The sequence below is a fragment of the Triturus cristatus genome, chromosome 1_2 (assembly GCF_964204655.1).
Source record: "Triturus cristatus chromosome 1_2, aTriCri1.1, whole genome shotgun sequence".
Lineage (NCBI taxonomy): Eukaryota > Metazoa > Chordata > Amphibia > Caudata > Salamandridae > Triturus > Triturus cristatus.
Genome location: NC_140580.1, coordinates 518,695,583 through 518,718,413, shown reverse-complemented (window position 1 = coordinate 518,718,413; position 22,831 = coordinate 518,695,583). Strand labels below are relative to the sequence as shown.

General features: G+C 44.0%; 1 protein-coding gene across 1 annotated transcript in view; it reads right to left on the bottom strand.

Annotated features, from left to right (window-relative positions):
- The window catches only part of MMP21 (matrix metallopeptidase 21), a 94,197-nt gene extending 72,216 nt beyond the window's left edge, over positions 1-21,981 (bottom strand). Inside the window, exon 1 of the mRNA XM_085606257.1 lies at positions 21,782-21,981. Coding sequence (XP_085462383.1) covers positions 21,782-21,937 — 156 coding nt within the window. The 5' untranslated portion in view covers positions 21,938-21,981. The remainder of the gene's footprint in view (positions 1-21,781) is intronic.
- Positions 21,982-22,831: the final 850 nt, after the last annotated feature.

The following is a 22,831-nucleotide window of genomic DNA, read 5'->3' as shown; positions in this document are numbered from 1 at the left end:
CACGATGCCCCTAGGCCCGCATTACTAACACCCGTGTGCCCTCACAGCACCCAACGCTGTGCCTAAATCACGCTGCCGAGTAGGCAGACACAGCTTCCAATACCACGGGGGAGAGGCCCGAGCACTACTTCGGGCCAACGGGGCCAACCGTGCCCCATCTCCCCATATGCCAGAAATCTTCAGGCTTCCCCCCAGGGTCTGGCTGGCAACGGTGGGCCCAAGCGGGCTCACCACATGGGCGGCCTCAACCGGTCTCCACTATCCACTGATCTGGTGGCGGCTGCGCCCTTTGGGACTTGTCTGCCCCCTCTCGGTTTGGCTCTGTAGAAGGGAACCTGTGACCGGTCACCAATTTGAGTCCTGTAAACCCCGAGGGCCCGCCCGACACGGAGCGAAGTCTCCGTCGGCTCTCTCTCGTTGGCCAGGACGTGTCTCCGTCCCCGGAGCCCTTAATAGGCTCCCACAGTCACCCTACTGCAGGCAGACTCTGGCCCTGCCCACCACGGGCCGGAGTCCTTTAATTACTTCTTCTAGCATGGCGCCTCCCTTGCTGGGAAGGCAAGGCAGGTTTCTCCCGCGGCTCCCCCGTTGCTACGGCAACTGGCAGGGGCCTCGCTCAGCTCCCTGTCTGGCTGCACCTCTCGGGCTCTCACGGCACGTTGGGCCCAGAGACTCCCTTCATAGAGCCCAACGCTCGGGGAGTAAGGCAGAGCGAAGTTCTCGACCCGCAGCGCTCCACACGCACTGATCTCCACAAGCCCAGTACGAAGGGAAGCACCCGCCATGCGCTTCTCGGTAGCTCGCCAACGCTGGGACTGGTAATTAGCACTCTCCACGCGCTTTGCAACCGCATGGTGGGGAAACACAGCGCTTCTCCCAGGCCCTGACCAGCACTCCTCATGGGCGGTCTCAAATCAGAGGGCGAAAGCACAACGCTCACCACACACCGCTCCACATCACCCAGGGCAAGCCACTCAGCCCTGGGAGATCACTGGGGATACCAACAACAGGGCACAGGCATGCCAGCACAAAAGGTCTAAATAACAACAGTGGTAGCCCTTCTTTTTACCCAGCAGGCAGCAGGTCAGCACTCTGATTCAGCAAGTCCCATGGCGGTTCCTCCTGGCGGTTCCTCCTGGCAGTTCCTCCTGGCAGTCTGTAGCCAGCAGCGTCTGTTGCAATTCCAGTTCAAGCAGTTCCCCTTTCATGGTGTCACAGCCTCAATACTTATAGTACCAATAGTCTTTGTTCTGTCCTGGCACAGGGCCCTGAGGCCAGTTCAAACCAATACTGCTGGTACATTAAAATATCTTTACAAGTGCACAACACTCCTCATTCAAAGTGTGAGCCCTGACTCCAGACACACCACAGGGGGGTGGAGCCATCATTGTGGATGGCAGGGACAGCCCTATTCAGGTGCAGGTGCCACTCCTCCCACCACTCCAAAATCAGACCAGGCCTATTCAGCCTAGCGTTGAGTCACCCAGGCAGGGCATGACACACCTCAACCCCCCTGGGGACTGTCTAGAGTGAATGCACATGCCCTCTCCCCTGTCAGTCAGAACCAGACAATCAATACACATCAGGCAGGCACAAAGACACACAAGCACACAGAAATGCCCACTTCTAAAAGTGGCATTTATAAAATAGTAATAATATATCTGCTTTCACCAATAAGCAGGATTTATCCCTACTATTCAAAACATACCAAAAATGGTCGCGCTACCCCTCTCATGTCAGGAATTACCACTGATGCACATTTCAGGGAATCCCCAATACAACCCTATTTGAGGGCAGCCTCACAGCAGTGATAAACCAAATAGGCTGTTTGTCACTACCAGGACATGCCACACAGTTAAGGCACATGTACTACCTTTTACCTACACCGCACTCTGCCCATATGGCTAGCTGGAGCCTACCTCAGGGGTGATATGTAGTAAAAGGGGAGTTACAGACACGCAACCACTTTATGTGCCACATCACAGCGGCAGTAAACTGCATGTGCAGACTTTGCAGTGGCAGAGGCCTGAGACAGGTTTGAAAGGCTACTTTTGGTGGGTAGCTCAAGCAGCGTTGCAAGCCCACCAGTAGCATTTAATTTACTGGCCCTGGGTATTTGGGATACCACTGTACAAGGAACTGATAGGTACATTAAATATGTCAAACAGGTGTAGACCAATCTTACCAAGTTTTCCATAGAGAGCACATGCACTTTAGCACTAATCAACAGTGATAAAGTGCCCAGAGTCCTTAAACCACCAACAACAGGTCAGAATAAATACAGGAGGAAGGCAAAAAGTTCTGGGATGACCCTGCAAAAAGAGCCAAGTCCAACAATCCCTCAGGCAAAAAACGGACAGTATGATTCACAAACGTTCCTCAGACTTAGCATCTCTCATCTGCAGAGAGGTGGACTTAAAGCTTGGGCGTTTTAATAATAATTTAAATAAGTATCTGCTTCCTGAACATTGTCAACACAAGCGTAATCGTTCTCTTCCTTGGCTTTATTGTTGCCCAGCCTAGCACCATTCCATATACAATTTGTGAATTCTGCTGAGTTGGACACAAGTCACCTTCTTTGGCAGAGCGCTCGCGGCGTGGAATGCCACCTTATACACCAGGGGTCATAATTATGGCAAAGTCTTGCACCGCAGCAAGTCACCTTGCTGCGCTGCCTAACAGGGAAAGGGCAAAAATTCACAGTATTTAAAAGAATACGGCATATTCCTACCTTTGTCCCTGTACTGGTGCCATTTTGGCTACCTAGTGCCAAAGAAGACACCCTAGCACCATGGTGCAAGGGTGCCTGCATTGTAAGGAGTATTGTTTTTGTGAAAGAAGGTACACCTTCCTGCACAAAAACAATCCTGAGAGGCATATTTTTCTTCCTATGTGTGCTGCATAATGAGGCACACATAGAAAGAGGAAGTAATGAGAAAAAATAAAGATATTTCTCCTCATCACACTTCATCTGGGAAGGCATAGCTTTTTGGCGCATTCTCAGGTCTACCACTTTTGGTAAATTTGGGAATGCGTCAAATTCTATGAGAGCTGTATTGGAACACCCACACACCACCCATGGAATGTCTTCCCAGGGCTGTGTAACGCAACACAGTGATCTGTGCTGTGTTGCATTATTCTGGATTTATAAAGCCACTCATTCTCACACAAGGTGACCTTGCATGGCTTCATAAATCACATTTTGGGCTTGCGTCGCACATGCAACACATCGAGTGGTACAAGCGTGACGCAACTCAACACATTAATATGCCCCCAGGGGTACATTACAGGAACCTTAGATTGGTTAAAAAAAAAAAGTGAACTTCTATTTGCAACATTTTTGTGCCTTGAATGCTAGTGCACACAGCCAATGGTGGTATCAAAAGGGGAACATTTGGAGCCAACTGATTTTAAACAGTTTTTTGTTATCTTCCTAAAAAAAAAGTAGATTAAATACAGTTCTTCTTTGAAATGTCAAATATGGGTCTGATTTTGAAGATCCGCTCCTTTTCCAGGGCAAAGTTTGTGATATAGCTTCTGGGTGGTGGAACCACTTGAGACGTGCAATGATTTCTTTACCAAAAATGGAAAAAGAATGGGCTTGAGCAACACGTCAGACCGATTGAGAAGAATAATTGAATGGTAATGCCATTGTCCAGTGGCCTTTCTGATTATGAGGCCAGTTATACTTCATGTAGCTTTTGATAGCATAAAAATAAAATACACCATTTTGTGTTCTGGTTTTTGTTTCAAGATAATTCAATGTAGATTGGATCATATCACTCAATCAGTATTTTCAATACAACATGTTTCTTTGGTCAGGCTTTCTACAAAGAGCTTCACACAAGTAAAGGGGAACAGGAGAAAATAGCCTTACTTCGCCCTCCTCAGGGTAAACCTAATCACACACTAAGAAGTAAGGACACATAGATCGCTCTTAATGAGAAAAATATAAAGGACAGCAAAGTGCAATGTTTTGAAAAAACTGCCCCTACTCAAAAAGGTTTGTGACATGCTTCATCAAAGAGCTGCTACAAACACCTCTGCGCAGACCAACGCTAGAGGTAGCGCAATAGGGTGGGGAAGACAAAACAAACATAAAGAAAAGGACTGGATCTGAAAAAAAGTAAGTGCAGATAAAAAGTTAAAACTAAGGGATATCCCAATATCTATTTTATTCCTGGATTCCACTGGTAGGGCTAAAAGGTAACTCCCTACCAAAGGATGGTGGTGAAGTAAGGGAATTAAGCACCATTCACCCCTCCGTTCTGCAAAGAAGTTGACATGTTTTAGCCGGATATCTTGTCTCTCTCGGGTTTCGTCAGGACTATTAGATCCCTTTTCTTACTCCCTTTCTAATATACCTTAATCTATATATATGATTACTACACCTGTTACTTGTATTTATAAAAAAGTCCTGTAATCCTAATCCAAATTGGATCTGGAAGTGAAGAAATAGAATGTACAAGTGAAAAGAAAACCGGTACTCATAACAGATGAAAATACCTTCTGTCCTTTTGTGTGATAAAACATTGCTTTCTTAACCCTTTCTCAACCCATTTGGTGCGATGCGGCCTGTTTATTGATATTAAAACACCGCTCGTGGGGACAGTGCCCTTCCTAAACCGTGAATTTCACGATCCTTTGTTAAAATATCAAACTGTTAAAAATTATAGTATGAACACACCTATCAATGTCTATCAAAACATCACTCCGTGAAAATCACATGCATATTCCCTTCCTGGAAAGGCTTGGGTCATGAGTCAAAAACTCGGTACATCTTACCGAGTTTCACTGCGAAACCTGCTAGAACAGGCGCGGGAAATGAGGGCGACCCCCTGTAGTCAGGAGAAAAGGGGTAATGCATGGGTAGTTAGAGAGAGACTTGTGTCTCTACAAAGCCATCACATGACTGATAATGTAAACAAATTAGGTTAAATGTACAGGATTCAGTGGTTGGTAAGCAGAAAGCCATGGACTGAGCACATGCACCCCGGAAAAACGGAGCCACGAGCAATCCTAGATTACAAAATTCCGGTCATGGTTGCCCGACGTGGTGGTCTAAGGATTGTCAGGGTCCCCGGCATAGTTGAGTGCAGTGTAGTGTACAGTTGTGTACAGTGAAATACACTGAAGTATTTCAATATTTCATTAGATCGCTCACAGTACTTCGTGGCAATGATTTGCCAATTTGATCAATATAAATATTTGAAACATTGTGCTGCAAAACTTCACCTCCAGCGCCAGTGTTTTTAAAAAAAATATCTCCACCAGTGAATGAACTACAGTTTGCTCAATCAGCAATCATTCGCAGTAACCTATGAAAAAAGTAAAAATACGTAGGAGGCGTTGGTGAAAAAAGTAAAAGCCAAACTACACTAAACAATAACCTCCTCACACTGAAATATTTAAAAGTGGGAGCTTTTGTTTCCAAAAAGAAGACAATTTCAAGCGTTCTGCTGTAAGGCATTGAGCAGAAAAAATATCGACGTGGTTCAAAGATAAAGTTCAGATAAAAAGAGCAATTCTAAGCCTAGAGGCAGTTTTAGAAGTTGTATGAAGCTATGTGTACTACTGAAGTACAGCACATAGGATATGCAGGATATGCGAAATGGAAAAAGAAGGAATTTAACTCAGTGTTTTAGGGAGGATAAAAAAGGTGCGGCTCTAAAATGGACGTGGCCAAAGAAGTGTACTTAAAAATGTTTTCCAAGAGGCATAGCCCACAGGCCCAGCTCCAGAATTCTGAATCTGGGAGAAGCATTAGAAACATGGGTGGGCCTTGAAGATGGATGGGGAGCAGGGGGGTTTGGAAGATCTGGCATCTTAGTCTCTGACATTCTGTTAATTTTCATGTCTTGTGCATAGTTTGAACTGTAAGCAGGGGTACTGTCATAGGGCATGGGTGCAGACCACATCTTATGCCCATTGTCCATTGAGCACAGCTTCTGAGCAAGTCCAAATAGTATGGGACAGTGTACCAGGTACAGTGCCTGGGCACTGGTAATTAACCTGTGCAAGAGCCCATTAGACATAGACGTGCCCTGCTATTCCCACAGTGTATGAGCTGTGCGTTCTGGTGTGCTGTGGAACTCCGCTTAACCTGAAATTGTGAAAAACATACAAACTTTCCACAACAGTGACCAAACCAGACTTTTGCAACTTGGAACTAGTTTTAAACACTGACATATCACAGCAGAAATGGGGTAAAGCTTTAACTTACGCCAAAACGGTATCAAGAAATGCTCAGTTTAAATTAATCCAACACAATATCATCCACCGCATATCCCTTGGTCCCGTCCGATTAAATAGAATATTTTGCAGTGTGCTTGCTTGCTGCCCAAGATGTCACGCAGACGAAGAGGATCCCCTGCACGTATTTTGAACATGCGTTAAAATACAACCATTAGGGAATGCATTACATGAACAATTAAAAGCATATCCAATATACATATAGATGGAGCCTTGACTTTGTTTCCAAAGGGAGGGATAACCTGTTAGGGGTGGCTTCTCCATGTGGGCGGAGGAGCGTCACCCCACTGCTTTCTCGCAGTGCAAGCAGCAGAAACATAAAATGGTATTATAAATACCATTTTATGTTTCTGCTTCTCGCACTGCGAGAAAGCAGAAGAGTTTTGTTGGGGGTGGGCGGGTCTGCTAGACGGCAGACTGGCTTGCCCAGTGCTGCGCACTCCCCTTTTCTCCATGTAGGCTGCATGCAGCCTACATGGAGAAAATGGCCTCCCCATAGATGCCTGTATGGTGAGCGTTCCAACCAATCACAATGCTGCCATTGCAGCGTTGTGATTGGCTTAGGGGAGGGAAGGGAGGCTGCCTGCTTCCTGTTCCTGCGGAGACAGGAAAGCAGGAACAGACAAGATGCGGGACCCGGGAAAGGTACGTTTTTTTATAAATTATTATTATTTAACCGCACGACCCCCTCCTTCCCTCGTGACCACTTGCCCGTGCCCGCCACCCCGCGCCAGCCCCCTCACCCATGAGCCATACCGGCCGTGACTGTAACCTGTTATAACAAACACAAATACGAGACCAGATTTGCTGACCTGGCTCTTACATTGGCCAAAAGACTATTAGCTTAGACACTGAAGGCAGTCGATCCGCCTACGTGGGAGCTGAGGAATGGAGAGCTACACTGATGGGATCGATGTAGAAGGGTACGCAATAGCAAATCAACAGAGACTAAAAATCAACCGTATTCAAGTAACTAGTTGAGATACAATAGTATGAAAACTACCTAAAATGAACAGCGATAACCTCCTTAGACTTAAAAACTCCAACAGGCAGAGACATGCAAAGGGCGCTGTCCCTTGCGTCTAACTGATGAAGAGTGTTGTGACAATACCACTGACCCAGATTACTCATTTAAGTAGACAGGTACCCTGCTCTATCCTCCCATGTTGCCTCTGGTTCTATTCTCTCTTTTGAGGTTTAACATTCCACCTGCAACTTGCACCTGAAACCTGCTACACTTTGTACGATGTGTGCCTAAGATAAGACTTTGATCCAATTATAAATGATCAAGGCTAGAAGTTGTCTTGAAAGTATTATTACACACCCATGGTATGATTGATGTATAGACTTAATAGCTATGAATGTCTTTGATTCTTTGTATTCTTTTGTGCTTGTTTGTAATTTGATGTTAGAATATTTTGATTTGCATTTTGATTATACGCAGCTAATTCCTATGAGTACTTTTCTGTACTGTATTGCTTTTGGTCTGTCCCATGCCTGCAATGTTCAATTTCTCTAAAAACATAATATAATATATAACATAAACAACATTTAAAAAATATACATCATATTCATATATGTCATTATTTTCATGGAGTGGCTTGTATAGTATTCAGCTCGTTTCAGCTTGCAAAGGTTGCTTGTTATTAAATGTCAACCCACGCTCTCACTATTCTCTGGGACTGGCTCCTCTCTTGATTCCAGCCGGCAGGATCCTGTGCTCTGAATAATAATGATATTGTGGATTGCTACAATTAAGAAGCAACAACCCTTGCGCCTTTGTGAGCAACATTGATCATATTTGTGCTCACCAGTCCCTTATTTCTAAGTCATTGACCCAAGTGTAATCTTGACTCAAACAAGCTGACCGTGAGGAACAGTATTCGTACAGTACCCCTTCTCCACTCCATAGAGGGCTCCATCTGACCTCAGGGCAAAGCGAAATTCAGGTTAACCATCCAACATTATGTTCTTGGTATCAATTCAAACTCGCAGAATCGGCTGTCTGACTTACATATTGTCCTGAAGAAGACCCGCACTGACTTTTTCGTATCATTGCTTCTGTTAGGGTTGAAACGTTGACGGTTGTTAAAAGTCCAATCCTCAATAGGTCTCATTGCTTTTAAAACAAATGTAGATCAATTCCTGAGCTTGAGACATTTGTATTATACTTAGAAATCGGACACTGTTTTCATATGTAAATATTTCTTCATTCGCTTACTTTATCACTTACATGTTAAGTACACCGATTCTGTCACATCTGCACTTTATTCACCTTGTCACTGTAAATATTGGTCACTTGCGCCGTTTATTTGATTGTATTATTAGACAGCCCTTTCTCATGGTAATTATTCTATTTAATGAAAATTTCCTTTTTGAAAATTTCTAAATCTAGGTAAATCATTTTCTCTTTTTTAACCACAAATGAATGTTGAATTTCGTCTGTAATTTTGCGCCATCAGTTGATTTGTTGTTTACATGATTGTTTTCAATTACAAATAAATAGCTACACCCGACAGAACCACTGTTTGTTATAATATACATGCCCAGTTTCTGAGGGATACTGGGTTACCCCTTCGTGTTTTGTAGATAATTCATTGAATAGAACATGTGCAATGTAATATTGAATTTAAGTTGGTGTAGCACGTTACCGCAAGCATACAATGCTTTGAATATACATTATCACTTTAGAATAATGGATGGGATACGCCTAATTCTCAGAACAGAATACGTGCAATATTGTATTGAACTTGAATTGAAGTGTTTATGTTTTTTTTAATAAGTGCAATATGGAGCATATGAATTTAAGTTGTAGTGTATATATGAATTTTGGGGATGTGCAATATGGATCATTCTTTACGCTGAAGGACCATATATGAGCCGAATCTTGGACACTTCTGTGGAATGTACCCACGGCAAATGGGAGTACATGTAAAATCCGAGCAGCTGACTCAGATCACTGTAACCAAGCATGAGTCATCTATATCCATTGTATGGCAGTAATGGTCTATTGAACGACTTAAGCAGCAGCACTTGTCACTTTAAGCAATATATTAAACGCAAGCATGAGCACTTTGAACTAGAATCCCTTATGAGGAAAGTATGCTTATCCTTATTACTAAGATTGTGCAATAACATGTTGACTCAGAGCCGAAAGGTATACATCCTTTTGTAACATGTGCACCGTCCATGTATCATAATCAACCTGTAGGAAGTTACCTAATTAAATTGGGAACTGTGTGTAGACAATGTATGTTGAAAAAAGGATTAACGTTGAAAATTTGATACAATTGTTTTGCAACGTTAATATAATACTACAGTACCATTTAAATGCAGAAAACTATCTAAAATGAATTGATGGTGTGAGCCAAAATGGAGGACGGAATGAGCTGCAAATGTGATGTTGAACCCTCTAGTGCTTAAGGGCCAATGAAACTAAAGAGGGAACATAAAATATAATGGTGTCCACCATGAGAGTAGGCGGGGCCCAGTTGAAGGCGTTGAGCCAAAACGCATCGGCTGTTTAGAGTTTTGTAATAAGTTTTGTTAGCACTTTACACTGAAAACTTGGTGTTTATTAATAGTAATTTTCTTATACCATCTTTTGGCTGTGGGCGGTTCTGTTCCTGTGCCGCCATTGAGTTGAGAGAGAGAAAGAGAAGGGTGTGTGTGTGCGTTTGTTATTTTGTTTTATGGGTCCCGTGAACAATGAAAAGGCGAGCCTCACTCATCAGTGGGGCTCAAAGAAGATTGCACTCAGCGTACTTCTTCCAAAAAGATTTATTCCAGGCCGAAATAAATCTTTTAGATAGAAGTACGCGGAGTGAAATCATCTTTGCGCCCCACTGATATGTGAGGCGCCACCTTTATATATATATATATATATATATATATATTCACTGAAAAAACCATAGGTTTCAGGGGTGTTATAGTTAGCTGGACTTTTCACTTGTACAAAACCATTGAAATTCCCCCGTTATAGTTAGTTCAGCTAACTATAACTCGCGCGCCCGCAATGCACTGCTGATGACGTCACATATTACATCACTCATGACATGGTCAGTGACATCACTCATGACATCACTGATGACATCTCAAATGACATCACTGATGACATCATCCAGTGAATGTGTGTTATTCTGAAAATTAAATATGTTTCATATATGTATATCTCAAGGTCGATGGAAGAATAAATGGGTATATAAGTGTCTAAATGGATGATTTGTTTTTGAAAAATTGATTGTGTAACTGACTGATTAAGTGTATCATAGTGAATACATGGCTTAGTGAGTAATGTTTAAATATGTAAATATCTGTATCAGTCTCTCACTTTGTGTATAAGTGGCTGCATGGGTTGGTGAGTAGCTACATGGGTGTCTATATAGGTTATTAGTTGGTTTTTTGAGTATCAGTCTGAGTGTCTGCACGGTTCGGTGGGGGTATTACGTAGTGCATAGGTGCATGAATGAGTGACTCACTGTTTGTATGTGTTGAACACAGCATGTGTGCAGGACTGTATGGGTGGATGAGTGTGTGTATGGGTGTGTTAGTGAGTGAATGACTGTCTCAATAGTGTCTTTATGAGTAACTACATATGTTTTAAACTAGTATATGTGACTATTGGTGTATATATGTGAGTATATGTGAGAGTGAGAGATTGAAAGAGTTCCTGTATGAATAAGTATGTGTTTCTATAAGTGATTGTTTAAAAGACTAAGTATGTGTAAGTTTCCGTAGAAGTAAGTGTGGTGGTGTGTGTATAACTGTATATGCAAGTAAATGTATGTTTGATTCTTTATTAGCATGAGTGACTATGTGTGTGAGTAACTATGGATGAGTGGCATTGTGTAACAGGATGTATAGGTGTATGAGTACATATGATGAGTGAGTACATGTATGAGTGACTGTATTGGACTGTTGGTGAATGAGTGGATGTGTATGTGGATCTTAGAATTACTGAAGAGGTTGTTGTAACTGGTATTGGTATGTCCATTGTTTTGAAAATTTTAGTCTCTATTTTTGAATGTGTGTATCAAAGGTTATATTAGGGTGAGAGGAGGTCTGCCACTCTATCACAAGGATGATGTCATCAGTGACGTCATCAGTGATGTCATTTGAGATGTCATCAGTGATGTCATGAGTGATGTCACTGACCATGTCATGAGTGATGTAATATGTGACGTCATCAGCAGTGCATTGCGGGCGCGCGAGTTATAGTTAGCTGAACTAACTATAACGGGGGAATTTCAATGGTTTTGTACAAGTGAAAAGTCCAGCTAACTATAACACCCCTGAAACCTATGGTTTTTTCAGTGAATTTCTGAGGTTTTTTAAATGCTAATTCCTAACTATAACGTGCCTGAAACCTATGGTTTTTTCTGTTAATTTCAAAGGTTTTTTAAATGCTAATTTCTAACTATGCCTACAGAGATAGGACATGTGAAGAAAGAAGAAAAAATGCACAGAAAGAAACAAAAGAAGTGCAGAAAGAAGCAACAGAAGTCCTCAAATACGAAGATAAGTGCAGGAAGAAGGATAACGTGCAGAAAGAACAAAAAGAAGAGCAGAAAGAAGCCTTGTTGCAAAATCATCCTGTACCCTCAACTTTTTCAGACGGATACTGGTGGTAACTGAGTCTGACTAACCAGTCCTAGAGCCAGTGCTATGTTAAAAGACACTTAGAATACAGTGAAAACACCTACATACACTAGGGAACATTATGCGTTGGGGTCCCCCTGTGATTAGCCTTACCTCCTCTATAAGCCCCTAGTATATAATAGGGCATGGGGATTAAAACTACCTCTTAAAACAGGCCACAGGGCGTTTTTGCACACGTTAACTCAGGCCCCGTCCCCTCCTTTCACCATTGTGTAAACACGCCCTGTGTCCGTTTTTAGTTGGGAGATTAAGTTCATTTGAGTCCTGAGGGTCCCTAGGGTCCAACTAGCCCACTAGGTACCTCCAGTAAGTGCCACAGAGCTGCGTTGCAGAGAGGTGTAAAAAGTGGCACGGCCTGGACCACCTCTCTGCAATGCAGCTCAGTGGCGCTTACTGGAAGCACTTGGTGGGCTAGTTAGCCCCCAGGGGCCCTCAGTATTGAAGGGAAATTATATCCCCAATTTAAAACGTGCCATGGTGCGTGTTTGCACACGTCACCTCAGGCCCCGTCCCCTCCCTTCACCACTGTGTAAACGCGCCCTGTGGCTGTTCTAAATTGAGAGATTAAGTCCCCTTGAATCCTAAGGGTCCCTAGGGTCACACTAGACCACTAGGTACCTCCAGTAAGCGCCACAGAGCTGCGTTGCAGAGAGGTGTAAAAAGGGGCTTGGCCTCAGAACACCTGTCTGCAGCGCAGCTCCCTGGCGCATACTGGAGATGCCTGTTGGGGGCGCGTTTGCAGAGTGCTGCATGGAGGGGGCATGGCCTCCGGCACGATGCCAGTCTTTTATTTATTTTATTTTTTTAAGAAGGGGGGCTGTGTGGTTCCCCTTCTTATTCTAATTTATTGGCCCTGATGACCCCATCCCCCAGGGCCTGTCTCCTAATTATATTTTTTTGACCCCAATCCCCAGGGCCGGCCACTGTTTTTTATTATTTTTAAAAAATATATATTTATAGACACACCTAGGACATGCTGGACAAACCGTACGTACCTATCACCATGACGATTTGCGTGATATTCATTAAAAGGCGACTATGCATGCAATTAATCCACGTGGAATGTATTTACACCACTAGTGAAGCTCTGACATGTCTGATGCTCTACCGTGCCTAATCCCGGTAGACACCCTTGTCGTTTATTTATACAAACATGGGTAGCTATTGACGGGCACATTTAATACACATGCACACCAAGCCATTCAAAGGGGATTCGACAAAAATTCGACCAAAACTATGCAAGAAACCCCCCTCACAGTTAATAAAACACACATCCACTGCCGGATGTGTAATACTTTTTATTTTACTCTCTGGAAAGGGGACGAACATCACTTGCGAGTCACAGCGCGCTCCTGACAGAGCCCAATGCTGTGTTACACCCACAATTGCCTGCCGAGTGCCACACACCTCTCTGTATTGTATTCCACTAGCTAGTGCATATGCTATGACACTCTCTAGCCCATGTGCACTGTAACACCACCCCGTGAAAATGTCATGCCACACTTGTCTTCGCACGGGTTATATTGCCCCATCTAACGTGCCTTCCTCGATGCCTATGTTATAACGCACAGTGCTATGCCATACATATTACAATTTGGGATCCATATCTTTGTCACAGTGCATATGCAACGTTACACTCCCCAGCACATATTTTATATTACAACTTTAGAGACTAGTTAGGTTACACAACACTGCCCTGTGCATATTACACTCCAAGGCGCATATCGCATAGCACACGCTAGTGCCTGTGCTATCTCGCGCTCTCCAATGAATCTGTCATTGCGCACAATGTATTGCATATTATATTTCACGCCTGGTTCATCTTATATCACACTTTTTGGTGCATAGTTTATACCATACACTATATCTAGTTTTCATTTTCAATCGTGCTCTCAGGACTATGTTCTATATAACACTGTGTTCACCTACCCTTTTCACGGGCATTACATTTTGCGATAGGGGGTGGAGGGTCAGGGGGTGTTTTTGCCAAGTGAGCCCGGAGTCACAGTCACTAACGTCTTCTTCTTCCTGAATAAAAGTGAGATTATGCTGCATACTTGTTCATATTTTAAGTAGTTTGCACAGACAAAATGTTTTAAAAACAATAAAGTTTCTAATACCCGCCTTCTCTGAACAGTTAGCTTGCTGCCCCATCCCCCTCCTCCCTATCCTCTGTTGTGTGAATCCATGGACTAGCCTCCTCCCTCCTGCCATGCATGGTCTGATGTGCTGCCACTGCCCTCAATTTAGTATGATGTACCAGTCCACTCCTCCTGCCCTCCATTGCCCAATTCTATGCCCCATCATTGACCTCCTGCTTAAACTCTGTGCTTAGCTTGCTGCCCCTATTCTCCTTCCCCCTGCCCTCCGATGTCTTTGTGCATGCCCCTGCTCCATCCTTTTTGCCCACCATGTCCCATGGACCTGCCACTCCTATCTACTCTGAGTGTTCTGTTGAGCTGCCACTCCCCTCCCACCTGCCTAGCATTGTCAGATGACTGTAACCTGTCCCTGCCACCTCCACCCTGCCTGTCCACATGCCATGCCTCTATCCTCTTCCTCCTGTCCTACATGGTCCATTGTACTGCCACACCCTTCTGCCCTCCCTGGTCTGTTGTGCTGCAACTGCTCCTCCTGCCTGCCCCGTGTGGTCTGTTGTGAGGCCCCTTCCCCTGAACTTTCTTGTCTGTGCACAGGTCCTGACCCTCCCTTCTATCCTCCATCGTCCTTTGTGCATGCCCCTGCACCCTCCTTCTTGCCCATCATAGCCATTGTGCTGCCACTAACCCTCCCACTTGCCATGCATGGTCTTCTGTGCTGCCATGGCCCCTCCCACCTTCCCTGTGTGGTCAGTTAGCTGCCCCTGACCCCCTCCCACCTTCCCTCCATGGTCTGTGTGTATGCCATCACAGTCTCACTGTTGCTCTTCATGTTGTGTCTTGCTTCTAGTGCCCATCCTGCCTGACCTCCATGGCCATCTTGCTGCTCCTGCCCTGCCCCCTTGCCCCCAGCCCTCTGTTTACATGTGCAGACCCCTACTCCCTCCCTCCTGGCTTGTCTGTTCCATTGTAATGCCCCTGATCCGTCCCTCCTGCCCTTTATGGTCTGTTATGCTGCAGCCTTCTCTCCTGTCTGTCCATTATGGTCAGCTAGCTACCATTGCCTCTTTCCCCTCTGTTCTCTGTTGTCCATGTGCATGGTCCTGTCCCCTCCCTCTTGCTTTCTATGGATTGTTGTGCTGCACTCCCGTCCTGCATGCCCTGTGTGGTGTATTGTGCTGCTGCAAACCCTGATGCCTGCCCTGCAGGGTCAGTTTGGTGCACCTCTCCATGTCTCTCCTGTCCTCTGTTATCCAAGTCCATGTCCCTATCCCATTTCCTTCCATGATCCAATGTACCATACTTGCGAACATTTTGAACTTGGTAAAAGGGAGATTTTGAAAAAAAACTGGGGTATTGATTTTCCCCTTTGAGTTACATTGAAAAAGAGGTTATTGTAGACAGGAGACAGATCAAATAAAGCCCATTTGAGCTTAAAAACATTGGACGTTTCCTGGCTGAATCGGGTCTGTTGGCATGTATGGTTGTACTACCATTGCCTCTTCCTTCTGCCCACAATGGTCTATTACATTGCCACAGCCTTGAAGGAGGGTAGATTTTGTATCACAGGGGGCCCCTGGCCCGTTCTGTCCACACCTGAAGTATGAGACCCTTGTCCTTGCCCTGCCAGCCGCATTTGTAGGCCGTATTAAATTGACCAGCGGGTCCTGTGTTGCTATATAATTATCCTGAGACATCCTTACCACTCAGCCAGTATAAAACCCCTGTGTAGGCCCTTCTGTTCAATATGTAGGCCTCTTTGTTAAATTGACCATAGCTCTGCAATTTTAGTGTATAGCAGTCTGAAGGCAGGTCTGCGAGGCCTTCTGCTCCAAACTAGTAGCCCCCACCCTACCCGAGTGCTCCGTGCTCGGTATCAAAGTTCAACATCCCCCTGAAGCTGTCGACATACAGTAGGCTGCATCCTGGACTGGTACTTGCTTCCTGGGCAGGTTTCCCGCTTTTAAGGAAGTGGCAACCGCAGAGCGTCAAGTTAGGAGAACTGAGGAGATTTTATACATGAATATATTGAATTCCTGTACAATACCCATTATTTTCTACATGCTCTATGGAACTTACGATAAGCGATTGGCCTGAGAGACTGACCTTTTCACCCAGTCCATTGTCAGCATTAAGTGGGTAAATGACGAAATGTCTGGTAAAATCTGCAGACGAAGCTTTTGGGTAGCATACGTAGGTAGATGTAGCGTGCAAAGGAGCCCACAAAATGATATAAAAAGGGAGCACCCACAGATATCGACGGACAACCTTGCCGTCTGTATGTAGGTTAACAGGCTGTGCAGGTTTTCCCCAAGAACTGGGAGCTCTTGTCTTCCTTTGCTTAAAATGTCTTGCTCGGCTTTGCTTGAAGTATCTTATTCTATTTTACCTAGATGAAATGTCATGTTATGTTTAACCATTGTTCTCTTTACTTTTGCATTTAAAAGATGTTGTATTGTAATTGCAGGAATGCTTGCTCTAAGAGTAAATGTGAGTGTCCCTAGGTAACATTTTCCTTGGTGTAACTTGTTTCTCATGATGCATTTATAGATGTGTTTTCTCTCTCTCTCCGTCAGTCCATTAATTGAGATACAGAGAATATCATGACAGCTGTATGATTATCTGGATTCTGTATTTTGTACTTTAGGTCTCTATTCTGCGGTTTCTTTGAAGTTGCATCTTCTCATTAAACTGCCATTGTATTCTGCCTCCAATTCCATGTCTCATATGTCTGTTTTCTTCATTTTTGGAGCAAGCGTTCCTAGGCACCCCGGCTCAAATTAAGGTGCCCCTTTTGTCCCTGACTCACTCTCCTGCTCAGTTCTGTGGTGGCTCCCGGGGCTCTGGGGACCGCCCCTAGCTTCCTTGACCCGTAATAGATCTTCCCTCCAACAGCCTCTCTTGCAAGTCCTGTATTGTTGGTTTGTTGCCCCTGCCCCCCTTTCCACTGCCCTCCATAGTCTGTTGTGCTTCCACGGCCCTTCCTGCCTGCTCAGTGTGGTTAAATTGTTGCCTTTGCACCCTCCTACCTGCCTTCAATTTTCAGAGTCCGTGCCCCTGGCCTCTGCCTCTCAACAGTATCCTAATGAACAACTAGATTGCTAACATTCTATATTTATTACAAAAGTGTGGAGCGCCTGACATCATCTTGATGTAATCAAAACTGTAATACCTAGAGCATTCCTTTAGAAATTACATATATGAGAGGGTCTTATTGGCATCAAAATTATGGTTAGTGCTCTAAAAGACTAAAATAAGGACATATTTTCTGAGTTTTCAAATAGCGACAAAGCACTTTTAAATTATTTGTTATCTTTATGTTTTTTTATCTAGTTGACAACTTGATTAAATGTTGCACTTAGGGGAGAGGATGTGGTGTTACTTCCAGAACTGCAGACTTTGCAACTGGGGAACCAGGTTGAAGTTTCTGCTTCAGCTCGACATTCTGTGATTCTGGTCAAATCACTTAGTCTCCCCATGTCTACAACCAAAATGAATTTGTTCTTGTGTGATGTAACCAATGCTCATGTAAAGCACTCCAATACCTGACAAGTCTGCACTATATAACACTGCAAAAACACAAAATAATAAGTGTTTTGCACACTTCTGTCATTGGGCTATATTTGGGCTATATCTGGGTGATTTTGGGCTACATTTGGGCTCTTTTGTCTCCGCTGGCCATCTTGGGAGATTTATTTGTTATGAAGTTTCCTAATTTCCTCATGTACTGCAGTCTCCTCAGTCGGAAATGCTTTCAGTTTTTTACTTTGATTCCATCATGAAGGTATTCAGATATGTCACACATTTGCCATGAATTCTGAATGTTAGCACTCTAGTTGCTCATTAGATCACTGTAGTAAAACTACTGCTCACCATGGAAGTCTGCTCCTGGTATTAAAAGTGCATGTTTCAGTCTGCATGTCAGAATTTTTTAATGAAATAGAAGAGGATTTGAGAAGTCACTCAAAATGTGCCCTCATTTTCTTTCTTCAGCATTAATCATAATTTCTATGGCAAAATGAACCCCCTCATTGTGTTCCTTTTTAAATTAAATGTTTTAAGTGTTACCAGTTTATTCCAATCAAGATGGCTTCAGGTGTGCCATACTTTTGTCATAATGAAGACAGTAAGTGCTCTAGTTGTTTTTAAGAACATTCTTGGACATTCTGTCATTGGGCTATACTTGGGCTACATCTGGGTGATATTTGGGCTACATTTGGGCTCTTTTGTCTCTGGTGGCCATCTTGGGAGACTTATTTGTTATGAAGTTTCCTAATTTCCTCATTTACTGCAGTCTCCTCAGTAGGAAATACTTTCAGTTTTTTACTTTGATTCCATCAAGAAGGCATTCAAATGTGTCACACATTTGCCATAAAATCAGAATGTTAGCACTCTTTTTGCTCATTAGATCACTGTAGTAAAGCTACTGCTCACCAGGGAAAACTGCTGCTGGTATTGAAAGTGCATGTTTCAGTCTGCATGCCAGGATTTGAGAAGTCACTCAAAATGTGCCCTAATTTTTCTTTCTGCAGCACTAATCATACTTTTTATGGAAAAATGAACCACCTCATTTTGTTCCTTTTTTAATTAAATGTTTTAAGAGTTACCACTTTAATCCAAGCAAGATGGCTTCAGGTGTGCCATACATTTATCATAAGTAGGACGGTTAGCGCTCTAGTAGTTCTTTGGAACACTCTGGAAAGCTGCAGTAGAACACAAAGGAATCAACTGTCAGTCTCTGCCCTTGTTGGATGTACATGTTTTACTGAGAATGTCAGACTTCATTCTCACATGACTGAGAAAGATAATGTGAATTTACAGAAAATAAGCTCTCAGTTTAGCTTATAGATCACCTTCCAAACCTCTGTGGTAAAAGCATGAGAAAATATTTTTCTCTCAATCATGATATCCCAGCAGAAGGCTTTTTCACATGGTGAAATCACCTTAGAACATACCACAATTCCTAAAATGAGTATGGTACCATCAACAAATGATTTATAATGTAACTAAAGTCTTAAAACCTTCTATTAACTGCAATGCTTTTTAATGAGGTGCTATCATGTATATTGGTCCCAAGATGGCTGCCAACACTTCTTGGATGAAGTGCTGACAGCCAATCAGATCTCAGGATGAGATGTGTGGTTAGGCTCCGCCCACATATATATATTGATTTAAATGCTATTTTCTCAGGAACTACTGAACAGATTTACACCAGACCTACAAAAGGCACTTCCTTGACCTGAGGACTACCTCTCTGCCAAATTTCAAGTAACTCTGTTCAGCCGTTCGGGCTGTAGCTGTGTCTAAAGGTCCTATGGAAAAATGCATGGGAAAAACGCGTTTTGGGACCCCCCTTTTTTCTCAGCCCCCGCTTGACGAATCCCCCCGAGACTTTCAGGGTAGGAGCGGAGCGTAGCGCCCCACCTATTTTGAAAATTTCGCGAGGATTCATCGACCGGCGCCAAAGTTATTCCAAATAGAATGTTGCGGATTTCCTATGGAAACAGGGTCCTAACTATAACTATCTACTGGCGACCGCCAGTAGATAATATATATATATATATATATACACACATATATATATATATATAATAGTTTTGCAGCATGTGCTCACTATAAGCAAGTTATGTGTCTGCGTTAATGGATTCTGATTCTAAAATCCACATACAAGCAGGATAATCTCATAAAATCGTTTCTGTTTTTGTTTAATTCTTTGATTTTTGTCAAAAAATTCACATACTTAATGCTCTCAAATATATTTTTTATTCTTGTCTACTAAGATAATTTTTTCAGCTGTTAAGAATAGAAGAGACAGGGTTCACTGCTCTGTCTATCATAGGCCGACACAAAGACCCACCCACCGCTTCCACAGCCCATATGGTGATGCCTTCCACTCTATCAACTAACAGCTAGAATCTCTACTTGACATCACTGAATACGAATCATTATCATGATACTTCCGGAACCCTTGCTGTTGGTGAAGTCATGAAGGCAATGTAAACAGTCTAGAGAAAGAGTGAAATGTACACTGCACCAATGCAGCTCCTGTGAGACTGGAAGTAGGGAAAATATCTGGACAGCACAGTGAAGCATATTTGTTTGCCGTTTTCAAATGAATAACACTCATTGATGATTTTCTAAATAAACTGAACTAGAAGAATAAATGGATATACACTGAAGTCCCAATTCAGGATACCGTGATCACACATTTACAATAATTAAATCGTCCTTTTAATTGAGCGGCTATAATTTCAGCACCAGTAGTTCCCCATTTACGAATAGGATTTAAAATTTGGAGGCGCGCCGGGCACTGAGCTCGGAGGCTCCTTTGCAGCCCCAGCCCTCCTTGCATAACAGTGTAGCATGCGCTGTGTTGTATTGAATTCCTTGAGCCACGTGGGCATGGTGGTGAGGCCTTCTCATGTTTGCAGGCTACATCATCAGGTAACATTTCTGAGCCCTGAATGTACTGCAGCTGGGCCTGCAGCAACTCTGCATCTGTTCCGGGTCGCCCCAGGGGGGAGGGGAGATTCACCGGAAACAGATATTTCTCTATCAGGGCAACAGGAATATGCGATATTTCAGCCGCAGCGTGTTTCGCATACCTATAGATTTGCAGCATTTACCATATAATTCATCATCTGCAAACTTCAACAAAGAAAAATGTGTTTCTAGCTCAAACGGATCAGAAGTTACTAAAAATGTGGTGCCACATTCTTCCATACAGTGGAAAGCACTTCCGAAAAGCTTACTGCTATCTTTTTGTTGCTTATAGCTGTATTTGGGTGTTAAAATGGTGCAAATGAGGTCAAACCTTTACTCAGACAGTGTTAACATGAGTAAAAGTGACAAAATAATCAAGTAATACCGCCATAAATTATGCCACTTTATGCTGCATAATCTGTCTTTTCTGGGCGCATAATGCAGTCAACAATGCCACATAATTTGGCCCTCCCCTGCAACAGGATTCCAGTGGCCCTGCTCTCTATGAATGAGGGATGTACTGGGACTTGTGCTTCCCACACCCCCGGGGCACCTCCGAATGCAAAATATGCATGGGGGCAAGAGGCACATTCGCTGGTCAATTGAAGCATCTGTCTCTTTTTCTCTGAGAAATAGCTAATTCACAAAATGCACTTTAAATGCACATAGTGTACTCGCCCTGAAGACATCGAAAGTAATAATATGCCTGATGCACCACTGGTCAGTTTGCAAAGCTGTCAATGGTTTTACACTTGAATGCTTTAGGGGCCCACCCTACGTTTTATGCTGTAATGAATGTGCCAATCCATTGCAGCGGAAAGTGAGCGTCCAATAGGATTCGAGGAATCCTGTCTCATTACTCTTAATGGTTAAGGAATTTAATGTTTCGGTTCTCACTGAATGCAGGGATGGAGGCCTGCAAGGGACAGCAAACCTCCAGCCATTCATTCACACTCTAAGAATGACATGGTGTGAGAGGGCATGAGCACTCCCAGATACCTCCAGCTGGCATTTACAACGTGATAAGTGGGTAGCAAGGTTGCCATAGCCCTAATGCAAGTAAGGAAACTGCCCTTATACCTTACTTGGCTGGTAAAAGCAGCTATAATTAGGGTGCAGGGGCCTCTCACGCCTCTGGGCCCTGTCATTGCACCTGCTGTACTACTGATGGCTAGCCGCTGGCTTTCGTTTTATTAATTCGATTTTAGCCCACTGCTCAAGCACAACCCTCTCCTCGCGTGTTGTGGCACTAGTCTAAGGCTGTGGGGCTGTAGTGCTGTATCTCCTACCTGGGCTGACTGGAGGTCCGTGACGAGTTCCGCCTGGTGCTGCGGCGAGGGCTGCAGGTCCGAGTGGTCCCGGCTGTGGAAGAGCTTCTCTTGGTGTCCCGGTCTGAGAGCCCCGAGCAGGAGCAGTAGCGCGCCCAGAGCCGGCGCAGTCGGCATGGCGTCGGGTCAGCCTCTAAATGTCCACTTAAAGGTGAATAAGGCGGGCCGCTTTTTATTGGCACCAGCCTCTGGCCCACAGACCTCCTCCCTCCCTCACGAGCTCATCGCGAATGGCTTCCGACACGGAGTAAACAAATAAACAAACACGAAAGTGTGCCTGAAGTCTTTCAACCCGGAGCAAACATCCAGTGTGCTGAGGTGTGGCGCTGTGTGCCTTTGAACCTTTTACTAGCGTCATCTTAATGGAAATAGTTCAGCTGAGACTGACAGGGGTTTTTATCTCCCTGCGGCAAGATCATTGCTTTTTATAAAGTAACTTTGCAGCGACACTTAAAACGAATAGCCTGAATAAATGTCATGTGATTCACTCATCCCCTGTAAATATCTCAGAATGGCCACAAAACCCGCAGAAATGTAGCAAAATGGTTCGTATAACACGCCCGGCTTTTTACAGGACCGTAGTAGTTATAAGTTTACATTTTATAGAGAGGCTGAAAATAATACCCAAGAGCTTTGCCACCACAGACCAGAGCACCGAGAAATCAAGAGCAGGCTGGGAAAGGGGACACACACACACTGAGGAGAAGACATGCACACCCCACGACGGAGGCTCGGAGACTTGGACACGGAGACGCAGACACTGGTACATGGATACTCGGCCACGGGGACCGCCTGTGTGGCGCAGTCACTGCACCGCCTGATGGCTTCTTTGGCATTTATGTATTAGTTTAGTAGCTTTCGCGGTCACCCACGATTTTGGCATCAGGGCCGGCTTTAGCATTGGTGGCGTCTTGTGCAACAATGATTTTTGGCGCCCCCCATCGATCCAAGGTGGACGGATTCCCTCCCCATCACCTTTTAACAGTGCCCCACAAGTCTCCATAACCACTC